This window comes from Aquarana catesbeiana, linkage group LG03, assembly GCF_042186555.1.
Source record: "Aquarana catesbeiana isolate 2022-GZ linkage group LG03, ASM4218655v1, whole genome shotgun sequence".
NCBI classification, from domain to species: Eukaryota; Metazoa; Chordata; class Amphibia; order Anura; family Ranidae; genus Aquarana; species Aquarana catesbeiana.
In genome coordinates, this window is record NC_133326.1 from 20,235,528 (window position 1) to 20,259,434 (window position 23,907).

Genomic DNA, 23,907 nt, shown 5'->3' on the forward strand with positions numbered 1-23,907 from the left:
GGTATAGCTGCCTCAGGGCTTAGAAATCCACTCGGCATACATGCGTCTTCTTCCCCGCTGAGAGGACGGGCTATACGGGGTCTGATTGGTCGACGACGCCCATGTGACGGCGCGGACCAATTAGAATGCTCCTAAACATCCCTCCTGGTGGGGTACATTTAGGAGATTAAGCTCCGGGGATTTCTAAGCCCTGGAGCCGTAAAGCGGGTATACCGGGGCTCAGAACGGGACTGCAGGTCAGTGGGACTGGGGGGGGGGGGGGGATCCTGTGTAAGTTCACCTTACAGATTTTTCTGTAAAGGGAACTTACACTTCATTGATTTTTTTTTTTTTTATTTCATTTAAGTGTATTTTTTCCACAATAATTGCGTTTGAAAGACCGCTGCGCAAATACAGTGTGCCGAGAGTACGCGCTCCCGGGCAGTTACCGATGGCTAACAGAAAACAGGTAATGTGACTGCCGAGGCAGCCAATCACGGCAGTCACATGATCATAAACCCCGCATCCCACCATCCTAAACCCCTTAAAGGGCCGGGAGGTGCCAGCTTCAAGGGGTTAAGTAGATCTATGGGCAAAACTTTTCATTTTGCACAGACTAAGGGAGAGTTATAACCCCTGTCAGGTCCTTTTTGCCCTCTGTGTCCCATTAGGGAGATTTCCCTTCGCTTCCTGTCCCATAGCCAAAACAGGAAGTGAGAGGAAATCCCTGCAAAGTGAGGAAATCCATGGTCGTCACCAGACTTAGTGTCCTTGTTGGAAGATTTCCCCTCTCTTCCTGTTCTGGTTCTGACAACCCGAAATTTGGTATTTTCTTTTTCTTTTGGTAGTAACGGTAAACAGGACAAGTAGAGAGGGTAAATCTCCCTACTGGGGGGCACAGACAGCAATGAAAATCACTTGCCACCAAATCAAGTACAAATACATGATTGACAGCAAGTGGTTATGCCAGGGTTATGGATGCAGCTGTCAGCCATAACACCAGTATTGTTTTTTAGAGCCGGCAAAGCTCTACAAAGTAAAAGCCAATCCTAGCGGCTAATTAGCCACTGGATTGCTTTCACAGGCACCTCTGGCAGGGAGCCCGGCATCTGTTGCGCCGGCTTACAATAGAGGTGATAGGAGACCGGAACCTCTCTGATCACCTATTTGGGCTAGGAGACTGGAAGTGGTGAGCATTTTCGTCACTTCCGGTTTCCCCTGGATGTAAACAGCGCCATCACACCAATCTTGGTGTGATTAGATGCTGCCATGGGCAGAGCCTAATAGATATTCTAATAGACCCCAGATCTCTTCATAAAGATTACCTTTTACTGCCTATTGCTGAAAGAACAAAGCCACACCTATGCAAAAAATATTCAACCAAAGATAAAAAAAAAAGTCCACGTGAATAAGTGAATGAAGAAATCTCCTTATAGTGTCATCAAGGGGTCCAACACCATCAGTAACAAAGCAATCAGCCCGCGCTTCAGGGATCTGTATGGACGTGATGGCGTCAGCATGCAGCACCGCCCTACATGTTTCATCTTTGCCCCAGAAGATGTCATTTATGACGAAACATGTAGGGTGGTGCTGCATGCTGACATCATCGATCCTGGAAGCGCGTGCTTTTGCCAGGAAAGACTTATGCCCCGTACACACGGTCGGACTTTGTTCGGACATTCCGACAACAAAATCCATGGATTTTTTCCGACGGATGTTGGCTCAAACTTGTCTTGCATACACACGGTCACACAAAGTTGTCGGAAAATCCGATCCTTCTGAACGCGGTGACGTAAAACACGTACGTCGGGACTATAAACGGGGCAGTGGCCAATAGCTTTCATCTCTTTATTTATTCTGAGCATGCGTGGCACTTTGTCCGTCGGATTTGTGTACACACGATCGGAATTTCCGACAAAGGATTTTGTTGTCGGAAAATTTTATATCCTGCTCTCAAACTTTGTGTGTCGGGAAAATCCGATGGAAAATGTCCGATGGAGCCCACACACGGTTGGAATTTCCGACAACACGCTCCGATCGGACATTTTCCATCGGAAAATCCGACCGTGTGTACGGGGCATTACAGTTTGCTGTGTTTTACATTGACCTATGCAAGTGCAGTTTTAATAATTTTAATAAATCATTTGACGATTTTTTCACTATTGGAGCTTCCTTTCTCACATATACTGCGATCCACGGTATCTGGCGAGGTTGGTCAGGAGATAAACAGTGGCAACCATTTTTTATATGAGTACCTGTGTCTGCAATGTCCCATAGATGGCAATGACTACTGCTTGTTTGACTTCTCTAGAGATGGAGGGTCAATAGGATCTGGTAAGCGCCCCTACTCTCAGAGGTGGAGGTTTCCTCTGGAGGAGCTTTGTTCACTGATGGTGTTGGACCCCTTGATGACACTATAAGGAGATTTCTTCACTCACTGATTCACGTGGACTTTTTTTGTTATTTTATATTTGTTTGATGTTTTTTCACGTGGACATTATTTGTTATTTTATTTGGTTGAATATTTTTTGCGTAACGCGGCTTTGTTTTTTCTGCAATTATATTTGCTGTGGCAATGTCACATGGTTAAGTTGCTGCTTTGCACACATCACTTTTATTTTTGAACACAGTAATAGCAGTAGTGCGGTTTCTGAATTGTTTGTATACTGCCTATTGCTGTCATAAGGAATGTTTACATTCCATGTGAGAGCAATAAAAGTGATACAAAAAAAAAAAAAAATAATGAAAGAAACTGTGTAAAAATAAAATAAATAGACTTTTTTTTTTAAAGCGTCTCCGTCCCTGGGTGCTCGCTCGCAGAGGCAGAAGCGTAAGCAGGTCGCGTAAGCAGATGTAAATGGTGTTTGCACCACACGTGTGAGGTATCACCGCAAACATTATAGCGAGAGCAATCATTCTAGTGCTGGACCTCCTTTGTAATTCTAAACTGGTAGCCTGTAAAAAAATTTTTAAAGCTTCCCCAAGATTTTTAAGTATCGTAGTGTCGCCATTCCACAAGCGTGCGCAATTTTAAAGCCTGTTAGGTATCTGTTTACTCGGCGTAACATCATATTTTTGGTGCACTTTTTTTTAGCTCCCCAAACATGCTCCAAAGATTCTGCAAGCAGGATTTTTGCACTTCCACAAAATGCACCGCCCCACCGTGAAAATATTCATTGATTTTAAAGGGAAGCATTTTCCTCGAGCTTTTCAGGTGCTTTCTTTTTTTTTTTTTTTTACACAAAAGCGCTTGTAAAACTCTTCGGTGTGAAAGGGCCCTTAAGTCAGCTAGGCAGTATTGATTATCTTAACAACAAAATAACATAAAATACCTATAGATAGAAATTAAGGTGTAGAAGAATGAAATGGTTGGGAAGCAAATAAAAGCCAGTAAAGTTCAGTACATATCCTTTATTTTGCACTAAGAAAATACAAAAAAATATTGTTTGATTAACTGCATCTATTTCATAAATATACATATATATAATCTTTTAATTTTTACTGGTCCATAAAAAAGCAGAATACAGTTTATCTTATCACAACATAAAATATTCCGTACCCAGAATTTACATATTAGTAGTAACATTTATGTATATATAATATTATCAGAGGTGGAACATATACAAGTTTAAAAAAAAAACATTTTTTTTTTAAAAATCTCTAGCACTAACTCATTGAACATCAATAATTTCTGGGAAATGAATTATGATATTAATATAGCAATAGAGTTCCAATTGAGAAAATCAGAGGCCGCTAAGGAAAAAAAAAAAAAGGGGATATTAAAATTGTATATAAAACAATATTTGATGGTCTTCTCTTTCATAAAGAGAAATTGTAAGGAGCCTGATGCAGTTACCATTATTATTATTATTATTATTATTATACAGAATGTATATAGTGCCAACCAGTGGGGGGGAATCGTCTTTTTTTTTTTGAATTTGGAAATTTAAAAAAAAAAATCAGAAATTCGGAAATTTGAAAAAAAAAATCGGAAATTCGGAAATTAAAATTAAATAAATCGGAGATTCGGAAATTCGAAAACACAAAAATATGAAATAACTAATTAAATTATAGGTATTGGAATTTTCTTTCAAAATGTGGCTGTTAGTGAACGAATATGAATTTTTCTGAAGTTACGAATTATCCGAAATAAAGAATGCCGCATCTAAACAAATGGAACAGAACAAATGAATAATAAATAATAATAATAAAATATTTTTATTATTATTATTGTAATTTATTATTATTAATTCCTTACGTTCAATTTGTTTAGATGCGGCATTCGTTATCTTGGATAATTCGTAATTTCGGATAAATTCGTATTCGTTACCTTCACTAACAGCCAAATTTGAAAGGATATTCCAATACCTATAATTTAATAGCTAGCAATAGTTAAGTTATTATTAGTTAGTTATTTTTTCAGATTTGTGAATTTCCAAATTTCCGATTTTTTATGAATTTCCGATTTTTTACGAATTTCCTTTTTTCTTTTTTTTTTTTTTTTATTTATTACAGATTTTTTTTTGAATATCTGAATTTCTGACTTTTTTTCGAATTTACAAATTTCAGATTTTTTTCGAATTTCAGTTTTTTTTTTCAAACTGACGAATTTTTTTGAATTTACGAATTTTCGAATAGTTGAATTTACGAATATTCGGAAAAGTTTGTTAAACGGGTTTTTCGTTAATTCGGATATTTCCGAATTGGTCATTTCTTTGTAAGTGGGCAAACTTACAAAATCTGCAGGGGATCACATAATTATTTTCCCCCCGACTGCATTTCTCGTGTTCAGCCCAACGAGGGGAAATCTTACAGCGTATGCCCAGCCTAATTCTTATAAAATAAGCTTGTTTTACAAAATTTGCGCACATTTGTAGAAGTGAATATTGTACATATGATGAATGAAAAAGAGGAAGCAATAAAAAGTGAAATCCTCAGGTATTGAGGCAGTTAACAAAAATATTGTGGGATAAACATTTTATAAAATACGGCGACATTCCCATAGAGCTCTTTCACACTGGGGGGCGGTGGGGGGGGGGCAGTATCGTTAAAGCGCCGCTAGTTTTAGCAGCGCTTTACCGATGTTATAGCGGCGCTTTGGCACCGATATTCGGACGGGAAGCGCCTGAAAAATGCCTTCAGTGTGAAAGGGGTCTTAAGAATTCCACTTTAGAGATCAGAAAATGCAAAATATAAATATCAGTACATTTCAAATGATAACTGAGCTGACACTTTGGGGTATATTTAAAAAAAAAAAAAAAGTTGCATAGCGGTTCGTCAATCACGGCTCCACGTAAATTCGTCCTGTGCAAATGGAGATAAATCAAATGTTCTCTGGCTATGTTCTTCAATTTGAATAGGCGAGTGCAGAAAATACAGCATTATGGCCACTAGATGGCACTGTCCATCATAGAAAATACTCTATATTACCAAAAGTATTGGGACGCCTGCCTTTACACGCACATGAACTTTAATGGCGTCCCATTCTTAGTCCGTAGGGTTCAATATTGAGTTGGCCCCGCCCTTTGCAGCTATAACAGCTTCAACTCTTCTGGGAAGGCCGTCCACAAGGTTTAGGAGTGTGTCTATGGGAATGTTTGATCATTCTTCCAGAAGCGCATTTGTGAGGTCAGGCGCAGATGTTGGATGAGAAGGCCTGGTTCGCAGTCTCCACTCGAATTCATCCCAAGGGTGTTCTATCGGGTTTGAGCTCAGGACTCTGTGCAGGTCAGTCAAGTTCCTCCACCCCAAACTCGCTTATCCATGTCTTTATGGACCTTGCTTCGTGCACTGGTCCAAATCATTGGTGGAGGGGGGATTATGGTGTGGGGTTGTTTTTCAGGGGTTGGGCTTGGCCCTTTAGTTCCAGTGAAGGGAACTCTTAAGGCGTCAGCATACCAAGACATTTTGGACAATTTCATGTTCCCAACTTTGTGGGAACAGTTTGGAGATGGCCTCTTCCTGTTCCAACATGACTGCGCACCAGTGCACAAAGCAAGGTCCATAAAGACATGGGTGAGCGAGTTTGGGGTGGAGGAACTTGACTGGCCTGCACAGAGTCCTGACCTCATCCCGACCTTTGGGATGAATTATTAGATTGTAGACTGCGAGCCAAGCCTTCTCATCCACATCTGCGCCTGACCTCACAAATGCGCTTCTGGAAGAATGGTCAAACATTCCCATAGACACACTCCTAAACCTTGTGGACGGCCTTCCTAGAAGAGGTGAAGCTGTTATAGCTGCAAAGGGCGGGCCAACTCAATATTGAACCCTATGGACTAAGACTGGGATGTCATTAAAGTTCATGTGCTTCTAATTCCTCCTGTATTGTAAGTGTACTGTCTGCCCTCACGCTGTAAAGCGCTGCGCAAACTGTTGGCGCTAAATAAATCCTGTATAATAATAATAATAATAATGTGTGTGTAAAGGAAGATATCCCAATACTTTTAGTAATAGAGCCGCATTCATACACTATAAATGTGCTCCTCAGTGCCATCTTGTGGCCATAATGCAGTATTCACATGAACGGTGGAGAATATATCCTTGAGAGCAATTGATTTTTTCCCTATTTGGATTTAAATGTCGATGGAAGAACAGCTATGCAGTTTATAATATCTACACCCACTTAAGAGCAGTAATGAAGAGCAGATGAAAAGAGAGACTTGCAGGTTCTCGGAGTCAGGGGCAAGTTACCACAGACGAACGATCTGTAATAGTTTATGGTTTAATAAAAAAAATAAAAATAAAAAAGTAAGAATCCCTCAGTATTAAAGAGTCCGTTCTGGTCCTGGATGATGCTGAAGGTGGAATTGAACACACCAGTCTCTTCTTCTTATCCTCAGTGCTGCTTCTGTGATAGTTTAATGGTGACGGTCTTTACTTCTGTGTATTCCGCCAAGGCGTATTCCCCCCTGCAAAGAGATCGGCCATTACTGAGAGCCAGAATAATATACACAGCCAATGCTGGCCTGATATATGAAAAAGGGTTTACCTTAACCATGCAGTGAAGATGACAGAGACCAGTGGCGCTTCTGCACATGCGCAGTGGATTGCTGAGCTTCTATTAGATGTACACTATAGCGCCCTCTGTTTTTGTGCATGTGCAAGACAGTGGCGGCCCGTCCATACCTGAGGCCCCCCCCATCCAGGCGCCCGGCCCCCTAATCTATATGCAGGGGGAGTCACACGCATGGATTTCAATAGGGTATTTTTTTTTTTTTTTAGAAGCACATGATTAGAGCCAGAGGGTTGCCACTTTATCTTCCAGCCAAACCTGAAAGCTTTAGAGGCGCGCCGTCATTTTTTTTTTTTTTCTTTTTTAGCAGTGTTTCTCAACTCCAGTCCTTAAGTACCCCCAACAGGTCATGTTTTCAGGCCTTCCATTATTTTGCACGGGTGATTTGATCAGTTTTCACTGCCTTAGTAATTACCACAACCGTTTCATCTGAGGGAAATCCTGAAAACATGACCTGTTGGGGCGCCTTGAGGACTGGAGTTGAGAAACACTGCACTATAGGATTGTAACAGACCTGGGACACCTTTGGGCTCTCCTGAGAGAATAGTAATGTGGCACAAATAGTGCCCGCTCACCCTCCTGTCAGGCCCTGTTCCAAGCCACATTCCTGTCTGAATAATGTGTCCGGGTTTCAGGTGGACGGAAACCCCGGACGCCTGATTCAAAACCCGGACTGTCCAGGTGAATCTTGGACAGGTGGCAACCCTACCGGAGGCTCTAATTGGCTTTAAAAAAAAAGGGTGGGCTCGGGGTGCAGAGTACTGCGCCCTGAGCCCACCCAGTTGTGTGACAATAGCAAATTAATATTCCCTATTGTCTTCCTGCTTCTCCTCCTGGCCAATCAGGAAGCAGGTCGACCCGATTGGCCGAGAAGAGAAGCAATCAAAAAACGGAGCACCGGCCGCCACTGGTGCAAAAAAAAAAAAAAAAGCTGTGTACACGCACATGCACCTCAAACTTGCAGCTTAGTAACACGCTGCCTCCTCGGATAGCCGTGATGTATCAATTACAGGAGGCAGTGGAACCCGACCTAGGCTGGAAACCAGGAAGTGCCAACACAACAGGGACAGAGGGACATTGCTCCAAATCAGGGACAGTCCCTCGAAATCAGGGACAGTTGGGAGGTATGCCTTAACCCCTGCACCAGCACACCACAACCGTGGGCAGCCCCATTCAGTTGAATGGGTCGCATTCAGCAGGCGGTGCTGCCCAGTGAACACATAAGCGTTGATCATTTTTACCGCACCGGCATGAAAAGCATCGCAGCTGCAGTGTATGTATACCTTCCTCCAGCTTAAAGGGGGTTGTAAACCTTCGTGTTTTTTCACCTCAACGCATCCTATGCATTAAAGTGAAAAAACTTCTGTCACTGACCGCCCCCCCCCCCCCATTTTACTCACCTGAGCCCCGTAATTCCCACGCCAGAGACGCGCTCTTCCCCTCTGCCCGTTGTCTCTGCTCTTGATTGGATAGATTGATAGCAGTGCAGCCATTTTCTCCCGCTGCTGTCAATCAAATCCAATGACGGGGGGTGGGGCCGAGTCCTGCATTCTGCGTCTATGGACGCAAATGCTGGACTCGGGAGCGCACCCGCAAGGTAACCCCCGGGGAGAACGCTTCTCCTATGGGGGTTATGCAATGCGGGGAGGAGCTACCAGCTCCGCCGGTGGACCCCAGAAGTTGAGGATCAGGGCCATTCTGTGCATTCTGTGCAAAACGAACAGCACAGCGGAGGTAAGTATGACATGTTATTAAAAAAAAACAAAAAACAAAACGAAGCTTTACAATCACTTTAAGAGAGAGTGGATAGGAAGGCAGAAAAAATGCATAAAATGTAAATGAGAAATATCGTTGTTATAGCAGCAGCTAGCTGCCATTACCCCGGTATCCTCTTCTTCGGCTGGCGGTCCGCTTTCAGATAAAAGTGGTCTCTGCGGTGGATTCGCTGCGAGATCACTTTTATCGGTGGCGCTGCACTCCGGAGCCGTCGGCATGTAAAAATTAAAAAAAAAGGTAAAAGAAAAAAAATAAACATTTTTTTAAACGCGCCCCGTCCCGCCGAGCTCGCTTGCAGAAGCGAACACATACGTGAGTAGCGCCCGCATATGAAAACGGTGTTCAAACCACACATGTGAGGTATTACCGTGATCGGTAAAGCAAGAGCAATAATTCTAGCCCTAGACTTCCTCTGTAACTCAAAACATGCAACCTGTAGAATTTTTTAAACGTTGCCTATGGAGTTTTTTAAGGGTAAAAGTTTGTCGCCATTCCACGAGTGGGCGCAATTTTGAAGCGTGACATGTTGGGTATCAATTTACTCGGCGTAACATTATCTTTCACAATATAAAAAAAATTGGGCTAACTTTACTGTTCTGTTATTTTTTAATTCAAAAAAGTGTATTTTTTCCAAAAAAAGTGCGGTTGTAAGACCGCTGCGCAAATACGGTGTGACAGAAAGTATTGCAATGACCGCCATTTTATTCTCTAGGGTGTTAGAAACAAATGTATAATGTTTAGGGGTTCTAAGTAATTTTCTAGCACAAAAAACGTTTTTTAACTTGTAAACAACAAATCTCAAAAAGAGGCTCGGTCCTTAAGTGGTTAATATAGTACAAAAAGCATATACAGTATGGACAGACTCATGGTTAAGGTGCAATTGTACACCACGTTTAAAAAATCATTTTAGGCCTGAAGATTACACAAAACCCTCCAAACATGATATATTTTCTGAAAGCAGACACCCTTCAGAATAAAATAGTGTTAGTTCCATTTTTTTATGTCACACGTTATTACCGCAAAGGTCTAGGGAATGCAAAATTTCTGTAAAAAACACACTAAATGAAAACATGGGGAACTAATTGTCATGCGACTTTGATGTCCAAAGTTGCATAACAAGTCACACAAGTGTGAATACATGAATGCGCATGCAGTTCTGCAGGATGAATAGCTCTGTATTTGTTATAAATACACCCTGCCAGAGGTGTATTCTGTAAATCAATGCTTGATGCAATAATAATTTAGAGTCAATAGTGACTCCCATATTATTATTCTGTTTTCTATTTTTCTTTTATTGTTTTCTTTTTGTTTTTTTGTTTTTTTTTAAATGAACCTAGTAAACTTTATTAACATCTGACAAGATATACTTACAGTTCTCTGCCATTTCCTGACATTTTGAAGCCTCCAAAGGGAGTCTGTGCATGAAGGGCATTGTAACAGTTTATCCTACAAAAGAGCAGAACCATTAGTAGAGGAGACATTTACCAACAACATCCACTGTACCAGATACACTTTACTTACTATAGTGAGTACACCCCTCACATTTTTGTAAACATTTTCTTCTATCTTTTCATGTGACAACACTGAAGAAATGACACTTTGCTACAATGTAAAGTAGTGAGTGTACAGCTTGTATAACAGTGTAAATTTGCTGTCCCCTCGAAATAACTCAACACACAGCCATTAATGTCTAAACCGCTGGCAACACAAGTGAGTACACCCCTAAGTGAAAATGTCCAAATTGGGCCCAATTAGCCATTTTCCCTCCCCGGTGTCATGTGGCTCGTTAGTGTTACAAGGTCTCAGGTGTGAATGGGGAGCAGGTGTGCTAAATTTGGTGTTATTGCTCTCACTCTCTCATACTGGTCACTGGAAGTTCAACATGGCAGATCTGAGGATCTGAAAAAAAGAATTGTTGCTCTACATAAAGATGGCCTAGGCTATAAGAAGATTGCCAAGACCCTGAAACTGAGCTGCAGCACGGTGGCCAAGACCATACAGCGGTATAACAGGACAGGTTCCACTCAGAACAGGCCTCGCCATGGTCTACCAAAGAAGTTGAGTGTACATGCTCAGCGTCATATCCAGAGGTTGTCTTTGGGAAATAGATGTATGAGTGCTGCCAGCATTGCTGCAGAGGTTGAAGGGGTGGGGGGGGGGGTCAGCCTGTCAGTGCTCAGACCATACGCCACACACTGCATCAAATTAGTCTGCATGGCTGTCATCCCAGAAGGAAGCCTCTTCTAAAGATGATGCACAAGAAAGTCTGCAAACAGTTTGCTGAAGACAAGCAGACTAAAGACATGGATTACTGGAACCATGTCCTGTGGTCTGATGAGACCAAGATAAACTTATTTGGTTCAGATGGTGTCAGGCGTGTGTGGCGGCAACCAGGTGAGGAGTACAAAGACAAGTGTGTCTTGTCTACAGTCAAGCATGGTGGTGGGAGTGTCATGGTCTGGGGCTGCATGAGTGCTGCCAGCACTGGGGAGCTACAGATCATTGAGGGAACCATGAATGCCAACATGTACTGTGACATACTGAAGCAGAACAATATCCCCTCCCTTCAGAGACTGGGCCGCAGGGCAGTATTCCAATATGATAACGACCCCAAACACACCTCCAAGATGACCACTGCCTTGCTAAAGAAGCTGAGGGTAAAGGTGATGGACTGGACAAGTATGTCTCCACACCTAAACCCCATTGAGCATCTCTGGGACATCCTCAAACAGAAGGTGGAGGAGCGCAAGGTCTCCAACATCCACCAGCTCTGTGATGTCATCATGGAGGAGTGGAAGAGGACTCCAGGGGCAACCTGTGAAGCTCTGGTGATCTCCATGCCCAAGAGGGTTAAGGCAGTGCTGGAAAATAATGGTGGCCACACAAAATATTGACACTTTGGGCCCAATTTGGACATTTTCACTTAGGGGTGTACTCACTTTTGTTGCCAGCGGTTTAGACATTAATGGCTGTGTGTTGAGTTATTTTGAGGGGACAGCAAATTTACACTGTTATACAAGCTGTACACTCACTACTTTACATTGTAGACAAGTGTCATTTCTTCAGTGTTGTCACATGAAAAGATAGAATAAAATATTTACAAAAATGTGAGGGGTGTACTTACTTTTGTGAGATACTATGTATATAGAGAAACTGAGTATCATCCAAAATCATTTTTATTATATTCTATTAAAAAACATATACAAAAGCACAATTAAAAATACTCTCCACTTAGTGGTTTACAACTTGTATAGATTGGAAACGCAATTCACATGTAGGCTCGACACATTTCAGAAATCTTTTATCAGGAGCACATCTTGGCCTTCTGGAGGCGCCTCCTTGTTCATATTATGAGTTCCAGTTATACATATGTGGTATATTGATTCTGATAACATCATGTATTATATGTATGCAATACCAAGGTCTAATGGATATCAGATTCCTGTACATGTGCTCCTAATGAAAGATTTCTAAAACGCTTTGAGCCTACATGTGAATTGTGTTTGGAACGTATCCTTTTGCCTTGCACAGACCCGGCCCTGTCCCCCCCCCCCCCCCCCCCGCGGCCTCAGGGTGAGCATCGGGAGCTCTGAAGCCTTCTGCTCAATGCACATTCATAAACTCACCCAGCCAGGATACTTCATGTTCCATTTATAAGGCTGGAGGAGGGCAGACCCAGCAGAGTGTCATCAAGAGGCAGGAAGAGGCAGCCAGCAACTAACTGCGCCAGCAACAAAGATGGCGGTGTGGGACCCAACTTGTGACACCAGCTCAGCGGATCACAGCAGGGCAACGCTGGATTCATTAGCTGGATGAGTTTGTGAATTGTACACTGGCAAAACCTAAAGGGGGGGGGGGGGCAGAATTAAAGTTCCTTTCATTAAAAAAAGTGTAAAAATAGCTGACCCGACACTGGATAACCAATCAATATTGTATATAAAATATAAACAGCCCAGTACAAGGAATGCCACATGACCTCTGATGTCGGTGCCGCCGATACCCACCATACTGTTCCAGACTGCAGGGCGGAGGCCACACTCAATGCTTTATCCAGGCTCTCTGTGAAGACGGCGGCCGTCAGTCCGTACTCCGTGTTGTTGGCCCTCTTGATCACGTCATCTATGCTTTTAAATTTCAGAATGGACTGGACAGGTCCGAAGATCTGCGGGATATACATTGTGAGATGAGTGACTGATACCAACCCAGAGAAAGACGCCTATTTACCCATAACACCTCGATCAAAAAGGAACATACATTCCACATCCACAAGGTTTAGGAGTGTGTCTATGGGAATGTTTGACCATTCTTCCAGAAGCACATTTTGTGAGGTCAGGCACTGATGTTGTATGAGAAGGCCTGGCTCGCAGTCTCCACTCTAATTTATCCCAAAGGTGTTCTATCGAGTTGAGGTCAGTCAAGTTCCTCCACCCCAAACTCGCTCATCCATGTCTTTATGGATCTTGCTTTGTGGTCTGGTGATCAGTCATGTTGGAACAGGAAGGGGTCATCCCCAAACTGTTCCCACAAAGTTGGGAGCATGAAACTGTCCAAAATGTCTTGGTATGCTGGCGCCTTAAGAGTTCCCTTCATTGGAACTAAGGGGCCAAACCCAACCCCTGAAAAACAACCCCCCACACCATAATCCCCCCTCCACCAAATGATTTGGACCAGTGCACATAGCAAGGTCCATAAAGACATGGATGAGCAAGTTTGGGGTGGAGGAACTGGTCCTGACCTCAACCCGATAGAACACCTTTGGGATGAATTAGAGTGGAGACTGTGAGCCAGGCCTTCTCATCCAACATCAGTGCCTGACCTCACAAATCCACTTCTAGAAGAATGGTCAAACATTCCCATAGACACACTCCTAAACCTTGTGGACGGCCTTCCCAGAAGAGTTGAAGGTGTTATAGCTGCAAAGGGTGGGCCAACTCAATATTGAACCCTACGGACTAAGACTGGGATGCCATTAAAGTTCATGTGTGTGTAAAGACGTCCCAATACTTTTGACAAATAAGTGTATATAGATGCCATCGACTCTGAAGGTCATCTAGTGAATATGCCTGCATGGGGCAAGGTATGTAATCTTTTGATATATTTCTATAAAATAGTGAGGTCAAAGTGGTATTTAACCCAAATTAAAACATTTATCATTTTGCAGCTTACCAATTCTTAGATGTGATGGCTGCATTCGTTTTCTTTTTTAGGCTTTCTTTCCTTTATTTTCACCTGGTGATCCAGCCAGTAAAGCCGGCCACACATTATACAATTTTCCTATCCAATTTTCTTTTTCATTTACCTTCAACGTGTTTAGGTTTGACCTCATATTATTATATGGTTTTGGGAAATCAAAAGGTAAAAATTGTATAATGTGTGGCCAGCCTAAGTCTGTTGTTTTTCAACAGACCAAGCTTTCCAGCAGATGTAGCAGTTAGAGGGTTGGGACAAACCATTTACTTCTGACAGGAGTGCTTACAAAGGTCAGCTTTTATTCATTTATTTATGTAGGTAAAAACTTTTATCCCAAAAGAAAAAAAAAATAGCTGCTCCTGTAACTGCTTATAGCATGTTAGCAGGAGTTTGACTTCAATTTGTTAGTGTATCTAAATCTGCTAGTACATCTAACACTCCCCTCCTCCAGACCGACAGTGCTGCTGTCCAAAGGTGCCCTCCTGTGCTCCTTCATCCAGAGTGGGGGCGCTCTAACAACAGGAGGTCTGTTACTGGCCAGATCACCAGGCGAAAACAGAGGGGAAAAAAAACTAAAAAAGAAAAACTAATGCAGCCACCACATCTAATGATTAGTAAGTTGCAATAGATTACATTTTTGGTTTAGGCCGGGTTTACACTGGTGCGACAAAAGCTCCGACATTGGGAGCTCATGTCGCATGACGTGTGAAAATCAATGTTTCCCTATGGGAGCCATCCTAACTGGTCCGACTTTGAAAATGCTCCCTCTACTGCTTTTTTACTACTACTCTACTACTTTGATCCTACTTCAGCCCATTGACTATCATTGAAGTCGGATCGCCGTCTTGCATGATCCGACTTTGTGATGATCTTGAGGGGGAACTCCACGCCAAATTTTAAATAAAAAACCGGCATGGGTTCCCCCTCCAAGAGCATACCAGGCCCTTCGGTCTGATATGGATTTTAAGGGGAACCCCTACGCCGAAAAAACGGCATGGGGGTCCCCCCAAAATCCATACCAGACCCTTATCCGAGCACGCAGCCCGAGCTGTGCGGCCCCACCCTACTGAACATTACCAGGCCGCATGCCCTCAACATGGGGGGTGGGTGCTTTGGGGCAGGGGGGCGCCCCCCTGCCCCAAAGCACCCACCCCCCCATGTTGAGGGCATGCGGCCTGGTACGGTTTAGGAGGGGGGCGCTCGCTCATCCCCACCCCTTTTCCTAAACGGCCAGGCTGCGTGCTCGGATCGGGGTCTGGTATGGATTAGGGGGGACCCCCGCGCCGTTTTTTTCGGCGTAGGGGGTTCCCCTTAAAATCCATACCAGACCGAAAGACCTGGTATGCTCTTGGAGGGGGAACCCATGCCGGTTTTTTATTTAAAATTTGGCGTGGAGTCCCCCCTCAAGATTCGTACCAAACACAGTGCCTGGTATTGGCGGGGATCCAAGTCGGATCCCTGTTCATTGAAAGTCGGACTTATGTCGGCTTCAAGTCGCAGGGCAAAGTCAGATCCAAAGTAGGACGGCTGTCGTGTTGCACCAGTGTAAACCCAGCCTCAATACTGATTTAGGTTCACACAGGTGGCCTGTAAAAATAAGCAGTTGATCCGTGTTTTACCACCCCACCCTAACTGACGACTTACAGCATGACATGGTGGCTGCTCGGATCCAGGTTTAACTTGGCGTGTCAATGGCGCTTGAAAAAACTTGCCCATTGCACTCAATGGGTTCACGCCTCAACTACATGCCAAATGTGGTTGATGTAAAATCCTCTTTTGGATTACAACAAAAAAAAGGCATTAAAGAGGCAGCAGTAACGGAAAAAGCGTTCCACCATGGATCACTTTTCAGAGGGGAGGTAGAGCCTTCTACCTGCATGAAAGAAGAACTATTTGGGATACATTACTGTACATGGCGTGCGTTAGACTAGATTACCTCTTCCTTGGCAATCCTCATGTCGTCGGTCACCTCGGAGAAGACAGTGGGCTTAATGAAAAATCCTCGCCCTCCAACAGCGGATCCACCACACTCCAGTTTGGCTCCTTCATCTTTCCCGCTTTGAATGTATTCCAGAATTTTATCGAATTGCTCCTGGTCAATCTAAGAGAACCCAACAGAAAAGTCACATTCACACTTGTGATCACTTGAACATAATAAAGACCACATGGTGAGCACTCCAACTCAACCTGATCAAAAAGACTCAAGTTGGCCAAAAAGGCTTAACTCTAAAGTCCCGTACACACGATCGGATTTTACGCAGACAAAACCTCAGACTTTTGTCCGAAGGCGTGTGGCTGAATTTTGTCTTGCATACAAACGGCAATGAATTGTCGCCCAACAAACACGAACGTAGTGACTTACTACATGGTTTTTCAGCTCTTTAGCACCACCCTTTGGGCTCCTTCTGCTAATTTCATGTTAGTAGAAGTTCGGTGAGTGTTGATTCGCGCTTTTCATTTTGCACTTTTCAGTTTGTTTCTGAACGGCCGTTCGTCAACCAGCCATGTTGCGGAATCAGAGGAGATAACGTGTTATTTATTATTGGCCTTGGAGTTATTGCTTTGACCCAAGTCCAGTCCAGGAACCGGAGGAGGAGGATTTCTTGGACCAAAAATTGGTTGCTTTATTAATGTTGACCAATTATGTAATTTCATGCCTTTGCTGCGGGAGCTCCAGGAGAATAATCCGGATGGTTTTCAGAATTATCTCCGGATGACGGACCCCTGCTTTCACCAACTCTTGGCATTGTTGACCCCCTATATTAAGAAACAGGACACATGCATGAGGCTTTTATTTTATTTTTTGGTTGAATATTAATGATTTGATTTGGTATATTTTCTATATTTTTGGATGCATAGAATGCACTTTTTGGTTAAGTTCTATTGGCAGATAGCATGTCTAATTTTATTTGTTTTCTTTTTTTAATGCACAATAAAAAAAATTGTGTAGAATAATACTTGGCTATGTGTTTTACATCAAATGACAGTTTGGGAGTCGGCAGTTACATTTAAAAAAATACAATGTAAAATTGACAAGGGACACCAACATAGTTGTATCTTTGATCTTAAAAACTACGGGATAATGGTGTTGTGGTAACTTGCCCAAATAAAAAAAAAGCGTAATAATATTATTCTTGATATCACTAGAAAAAAAAAAAAGCCTTTGAAAATGTGTTTGCAATAACTCCATCAGTATCACCAGCAAAGCAGCTTCATTATTATCCCGTTAAAGAAGAAGAGAATTGTGCGCTGCATTTCCAGATTTCATAATTTGCCGCGTCACGAATGTTAATTCTCCATTCCGAACGCTAGTTTACAAGACCGACCGCTTCCGGCTCGTCCTTGCTTCCGAGCAGGCGTGATTTGTACTTTGGACTTTTGTTCCGACTTGTGTACACACGATCGGAAAATCTGACAACACACATTTGTCCGCGGAAAATTTGAAAATCTGCGATCCAACATTTGTCTGTGGAAAATCCGACAACAATTGTCCGATGGAGCGTACACACGGTCGGATTTACCGCGAACAGACTGTCAGCGAACATTTCCCCTCGGAAAATCCGATCGTGTGTACGGGCCTAAAAGCCTCCTACACACAATCAGATATTCCGACGTTCGTAATGGAGAATTAACATTCGTGACGCGGCAAATTATAAAATCTGGAAATGCAGCGCACAATTCTCTTCTTCTTTAATGGGATAATAATGAAGCTGCTTTGCTGGTGATACTGATGGAGTTTATTGCAAACAAATTTTCAAACCTTTTTTTTTCTAGCGATATCAAGAATAATATTATGATGCTTGTTATTTATTTATTTTTTTGGTGCAAGTTACCACAACACCATTATCCCATAGTTTTTAAGATCCAACTATGTTGGTGTCCCTTGTCAATTTTACATTTTTTTTTAAATGTAACTGCCGACTCCCAAACTGTCATTTGAAGTAAAACACATAGCCAAGTATTATTCTACACAATTCTTTTATTGTGCATTAAAAAAAGAAAACAAATAAAATTAGACATGATATCTGCCAATAGAACTTAACCAAAAAGTGCATTCTATGCATCCAAAAATATAGAAAATATACCAAATCAAATCATTATTATTCAACCAAAAAATAAAATAAAAGCCTCATGTATGTGTCCTGCTTCTTAATATAGGAGGGTCAGCAATGCCAAGAGTTGGTGAAAGCAGGGGTCCGTCATCCGGAGATAATTCCCATCACCAGGGCTTTTTTTCAGGGGGGAACTTGGTGGAACTCAGTTCCACCACCTCTGGCTCAGACCCTTTGGTGCCTGCTCACCACAATCACTTGTAAACACAGAAGTCTGGTTTCTGTGTTTACAAGTGACAGCTCTGCACTCTGTATGTAATGCGATCCTGGTATTTAATGCCCCGTTAAGACCCTCCTACTGTTTTCGTGAAATTTGACTGACCATACCCACTATTTTATGTGATTTGGAGGGTGTGTGTAGGGGGAGGGGTTTTGTGGGGCCGTGGTTAAGTTCTAGCACCTATTGTTTAAGAAATAAAGCCCTGTTGATCACTGACTATTCATTAAGACAAGAAATGGGCCATCATTTACTGGCCCCTTTCCTGCTCTCCATCCTGGCAGCATCCCCAGCAGCAGCCAGAGGGGGGAACCCGGCAGTGCTGTGGGGGATGGGGGATGAGTTTAGGGGAGTACATAGGAGCCCAAGACAGCAGGAGATGGATCCTAAGGCAGCGGGTCGGCATATAGAGGAACCAATCCCCTCCATTTTTGCTCTGCAGCTGCTGAATGGAGGGGATTGGTTCCTCCTATAAGCCACGCCCTATCCAGGTGTACAGGGGGCCACATGGGCCCCCCGAAGCATGGGGTCTGGTTGCAATTGCAACTGCTGAAAACACGCCCCTGTGCCCCAGGTTCAAATGTGGGACATCCCAAGACCACCAGTTTACTGATACAAGATGGAAGGGGGTGGACTGGTACACTACAGTTATACTGTATATATTTCTATATGTGGCTCTGGCCGTACCTGAGGACCGTGTTCTGTTTTGAAATCAAATGGATCTCCGAGAATCCGTCTCTTGGCATGGTCCACGCTGCGTCTCACAAACTCTGGGTACACCGATTCCTCCACATAGACCCTGGAGGCTGCCGTGCAGCACTGGCCTTGGTTGAAGAAAACTCCTTGATGGGCACATTCCACAGCCAGCTCCACTGCAATACAGAGAACATTGGATTGGAGCATTAGGAAAGCATCTTCTTCTATGAGTTAAAGCTTAAAACTTTTTTTTTTCTTTTTGTTTCGTTTTGGATAGAGTGGAGAGTTATTAGAAAACCTGGCAGTTTTTTTTTATTGCATTCTGTGCCCCCCATTAGAGAGGTTCACCCTATATGTCCTATTAACCATTTTTACCAAAAGTGAAAGAAAATCCGAAAATTTTAGGTTGTCTCCAGAACAGTAATCGGGAGAAGAAATCTTCCAATGGGGACACTAGTTCTGATGACACGCTGGGATTCCCTCACTTTGGAGGGATTTCCTCTCACTTCCTGTTCTGGCTGCGGGACAGGAAGGGAAATCTCCCCATCGGGACACATAGGCCATAAAATAAACCTTGACAGGGGTTAAAACTAGGGATGCACCGAAATTTCGGCCGCCGAAACAGATCGGCCGAAAATGGTGTTTCCGGCGCATTGCGAAAAAAAAAAAACTTGCCGATAATGGAGCCGAAAATGGAGAGGAAGAACAGGGAAATGCTGATGTAAACAAGCATTTCCCCTATTCTGCCTAGTGACACTGATCACCGCTCCCTGTGATCGGGAGCGGTGATCAGTGTCGTGTCACACACAACCCCTCCCCCCCACAGTTAGAATCACTCCCTAGGACACACTTAACCCCTACAGCGCCCCCTAGTGGTTAACCCCTTCACTGACAGTCACATTTACACAGTAATCAATGTATTTTTAATCGCACTGATCGCTGTATAAATGTGAATGGTCCCAAAATAGCGACAAAAGTGTCCGATCTGTCCGCCATAATGTCTGAGTCACGATAAAAATCGCTGATCGCCGCCATTACTAGTAAAAAAAAAAAATTATTATTAAAAATGCCATAAAACTATCCCCTATCTTGTAGACGCTATAACTTTTGCACAAGCCAATCAATAAACGCTTATTGCGATTTTTTTTTTACCAAAAATATGCAGAAGAATACGTATCGACCTAAACTGAGGAAAAAAGATTTTTTATATATATTTTTGGGGGGATATTTATTATAGCAAAAAGTAAAAAATATTGCCTTTTTTTTTTTTTTTTTTAATTGTCGCTGTTTTTTTGTTTATAGCGCAAAAAATAAAAACCGCAGAGGTGATCAAATACCACCAAAAGAAAGCTCAATTTGTGGGGAAAAAAGAACATTTGTTTTTATTTGGGTGCAACGTCGCACGATCGCACAACTGTCAGTTAAAGCGACGCAGTGCCGAATCGCAAAAAGTGCTCTGGTCTTTGGCCAGCCATATGGTCCAGGGCTTAAGTGGTTAAAAAGCTGGTGGTGGTGCGCACAAGCAATAAGAATTATTGAGAAGCACGGTGATATGATAATAACACTGGGGCACTACTATCAAGATTGATATTGATTTATGGGACATTTATTAAGAAACTTTTTGTGATTTTGAATTTTATTGCATGTGTACATAGCACTTAATATAGCATTGAATTATCACTGTAGTAATGCTGCACTGTGTGTATGTGTGTGTCTTTTGGTACACATACATACATACACACACACACATATATAGATATATATATATATATCTATATATATATATATCTATATAGATATATCTATATATGTATATAGATATATCTATATATGTATATATAGATATATCTATATATATATATAGATATATATACCCTGTTTCCCTGAAAATAAGACCTAGCGTGATTGTCGGTGATGGCTGAATATAAGCCCTACCCCCCCAAATAAGCCCTAGTTAAAGTCCTTGTAGGTCTTATTTTCAGGGTAGGGCTTATTTAGGGGGTAGGGCTTATATTGCAGCCATCACCGACAATCAAGCTAGGTCTTATTTTCGGGAAAACAGGGTATATATATTTATTTATTTTTCGCTTAAAGTGTATAGCGGCTGCAATTTTACACTTGATTAATTATTAGGGTGGTGCTGATTGTTTCACACATTTGTATACAAATGGCCATAATGTCTTCATTCATCAACCGCTTCTCATGAATTTTCACAATAATGCCAGGTGCCTTTCCACCTCCAATGGGATGTGTTCCAATTGGTTTGGATGTCAGTTACATGAGGCTCATGACTGGAGGAAGCCTGTTTGCAGAGACAAGCGATCGCCAGTTTTGCTCGTGATTGGAGGAAGCCTGTTTGCAGAGACAAGGCACAGGCAGTTTCGCAACCGCGCGGTTCTCTCCTCGGCTTACTTCCGTGTATAAGATGACCCTCAATTTTTAGTCGAATGATTTTACACAAAAGTAGCATCTTATACACGGAAAAAATACAGTACTTGTTGTTACACATTTTACTTGTTGAATATGACCACAGTGGCTTAGTGGTTAGCACTTCTGCCTTGCAGCGCTGGTCACATAACATTGGCACATGAATCCCACACAGTGTACAGGACGTCATTTCTATTCTAATGTTAGCAATGTAACAAAATGTTTAAACACTTTAATAAAACTCTGATTGTTGAAAAAAATAAAATGTATCGTGTGCAACTCACTGTCGGCATCTTTGAACACAATACATGGATTTTTCCCACCAAGCTCAAGGGTGACGCGCTTCAAATTGCTGGCAGAAGCTGCTTCTTTAATCAGTTTGCCAACCTGTGTGCAGATAGATTACATATCAACTTCAACATGAACGGCAATACCTGTGTCATCTATACATAATTACAATAGGCATTCCTATAGTATATGATGGCAGAGTCCCTTAGATTGGACTATACCCTATGAAGGTAGAACTGTCAGGAGACCAATACAAGGCTTGCCATGGACCTCATTTTGTAAATGCAATAAACCTGAACTTTCTATCCTTAAAGTAACACTAAAGGTTCTGTTTTTTTTTTTTTTAAATAACAAACATATTTATTTATTTATTTCAGGTACTTATATAGCGCCATCAATTTACGTAGCCCTTTACATATACATTGTACATTCCCATCAGTCCCTACCCTCAAGGAGCTTACAATCTAAGGTCCCTAACTCACATTCATACATACACATACTAGGGACAATTTAGAGAGGATCCAATTAACCTACCAGCATGTCTTTGGAGTGTGGGAGGAAACCGGAGTACCCGGAGGAATCCCACACAGGCACAGGGAGAACATGCAAACTCCAAGCAGGTAGTGTCATGGTCAGGATTCGAACCAGCGACCCTTCTTACTGCTAGGCGAAAGTGCTACCCACTACACTACAACTGTGCCGCCCTACATATCATACTTACCTCCACTGTGCAGCTCGTTTTGCACAGAGTGGCCCCAAACCTCGTCTTCTGGGGTCCCCCTGCGGCTCTCTCGGCTCCTCCCCACATCAGATAACCCCCTAGGAGAAGCGCTCTCCCGAGGGGGTTACCTTGCGGGCACGCTCCTGAGTCCAGCATTCAGCGTCCATAGACACCGAATGCAGGACTCGGCCCCGCCCCCCCGGCGCCCGAGTCATTGAATTTGATTGACAGCAGCGGGAGCCAAGGGCTGCGCTGCTATCAATCTATCCAATCAACATCCTAGAACCCCGGGGCAGAAAGACAGAGCGTCCCCGTGGGACAAGTTGGAGGATTCAGGTAAGTAATATGGGGGGGCTGGGGGGCCGGTCACTGACAGGTGTTTTTTCACCTTAATGCATAGGGTGCATTAAGGTGAAAAAACACGAAGGTTTACAACCCCTTTAATACATTCTGGCTCACTGACCCCTCTGTGTACATGTAGAAGAAATGAGGATAAAGGAGCGCCCGGTGATCAAAGAAGTAATTCATTTGTATTTTATTTGGAGTTTCAGCAATAAAAAGAGGCTAAAGCGTTTTGGGGGACTAGAGACTCCCCCTTCATCAGGGCTGCTAGCAAAAATAGTTGTGGAATGATCCTGTTGGAGGGTGTCTTTGGCATATTGATTTCCTCTCCGGCACTGTCCCCTGCAGACAAACAGCCCGGCAATCCAGTGTTGGCCCTCTTTTACTTTGAATGACGGCCATTTAAACGAAAATAGGGCCAACGCTGGATCCCCGGGGGCTCCTTTATCCTCATTTCTTCTACATCACATGCGGAGTCAACAATAAGGACGCACACAGAGGCAGCAGCCCAAGCCCATAACAGAGCTCATCGCCACCATTTTCCAAACTGGGCACGGACTTCTGGAAACTAATTCTTTCCCTCTACCCACACCCTACCAACCTATAACACTGACCGATGGAGGATGCCATTGCTGACTCTATGGGGGTTATTTACTAAACGCAAATCCACTTTGCACTACAAGTACAAACTACAAGTGCAAAGTGCACTTGAAATTGAACTGAAAGTGCACATGGAAGTGCAGTCGCTGTAAATCTGAGGGGTAGATCTGAAATGAGGGGAAGCTCTGCTGATTTTATCATCCAATCATGTGCAAGATAAAATGCTGTTTTTTAAATTTTTCTTGCATGTCCCCCTCGGATCTACAGCGACTGCACGTCCAAGTGCACTTTCAGTGCAATCTCAAGTGCACTTTGCACTTGTTGTTTGCACTTGTAGTGCACTTTGGATTTGCCTTTCGTAGATAACCCCCTATGTTCTTTTGATTGCAGGTTCTTATTACCGATTTTAACCCATTTCTGGAAACTGTAGTCTGTTAGTATGCACCAGAAATGACCTTCTAAATCAGATACTGTGAAATATTTTCGTTCTTTGGAATTTTTGGATTTTCATTCTTTTGAATTTTTGTTCTTTTCGGAAGTTTGT

The 23,907-nt window shown here is 42.8% G+C and overlaps 1 protein-coding gene across 1 annotated transcript in view; it reads right to left on the reverse strand.

Annotated features, from left to right (window-relative positions):
* Positions 1-6,714: 6,714 nt before the first annotated feature.
* ALDH1A3 (aldehyde dehydrogenase 1 family member A3) overlaps positions 6,715-23,907 on the reverse strand; it is a 74,594-nt gene continuing 57,401 nt past the window's right edge. The window contains exons 8-13 of the mRNA XM_073618363.1: positions 21,697-21,799; positions 18,977-19,161; positions 15,897-16,061; positions 12,775-12,932; positions 10,142-10,216; positions 6,715-6,890 (exon numbers count right to left, since the gene is read on the reverse strand). Coding sequence (XP_073474464.1) covers positions 6,818-6,890; positions 10,142-10,216; positions 12,775-12,932; positions 15,897-16,061; positions 18,977-19,161; positions 21,697-21,799 — 759 coding nt within the window. The 3' untranslated portion in view covers positions 6,715-6,817. The remainder of the gene's footprint in view (positions 6,891-10,141; positions 10,217-12,774; positions 12,933-15,896; positions 16,062-18,976; positions 19,162-21,696; positions 21,800-23,907) is intronic.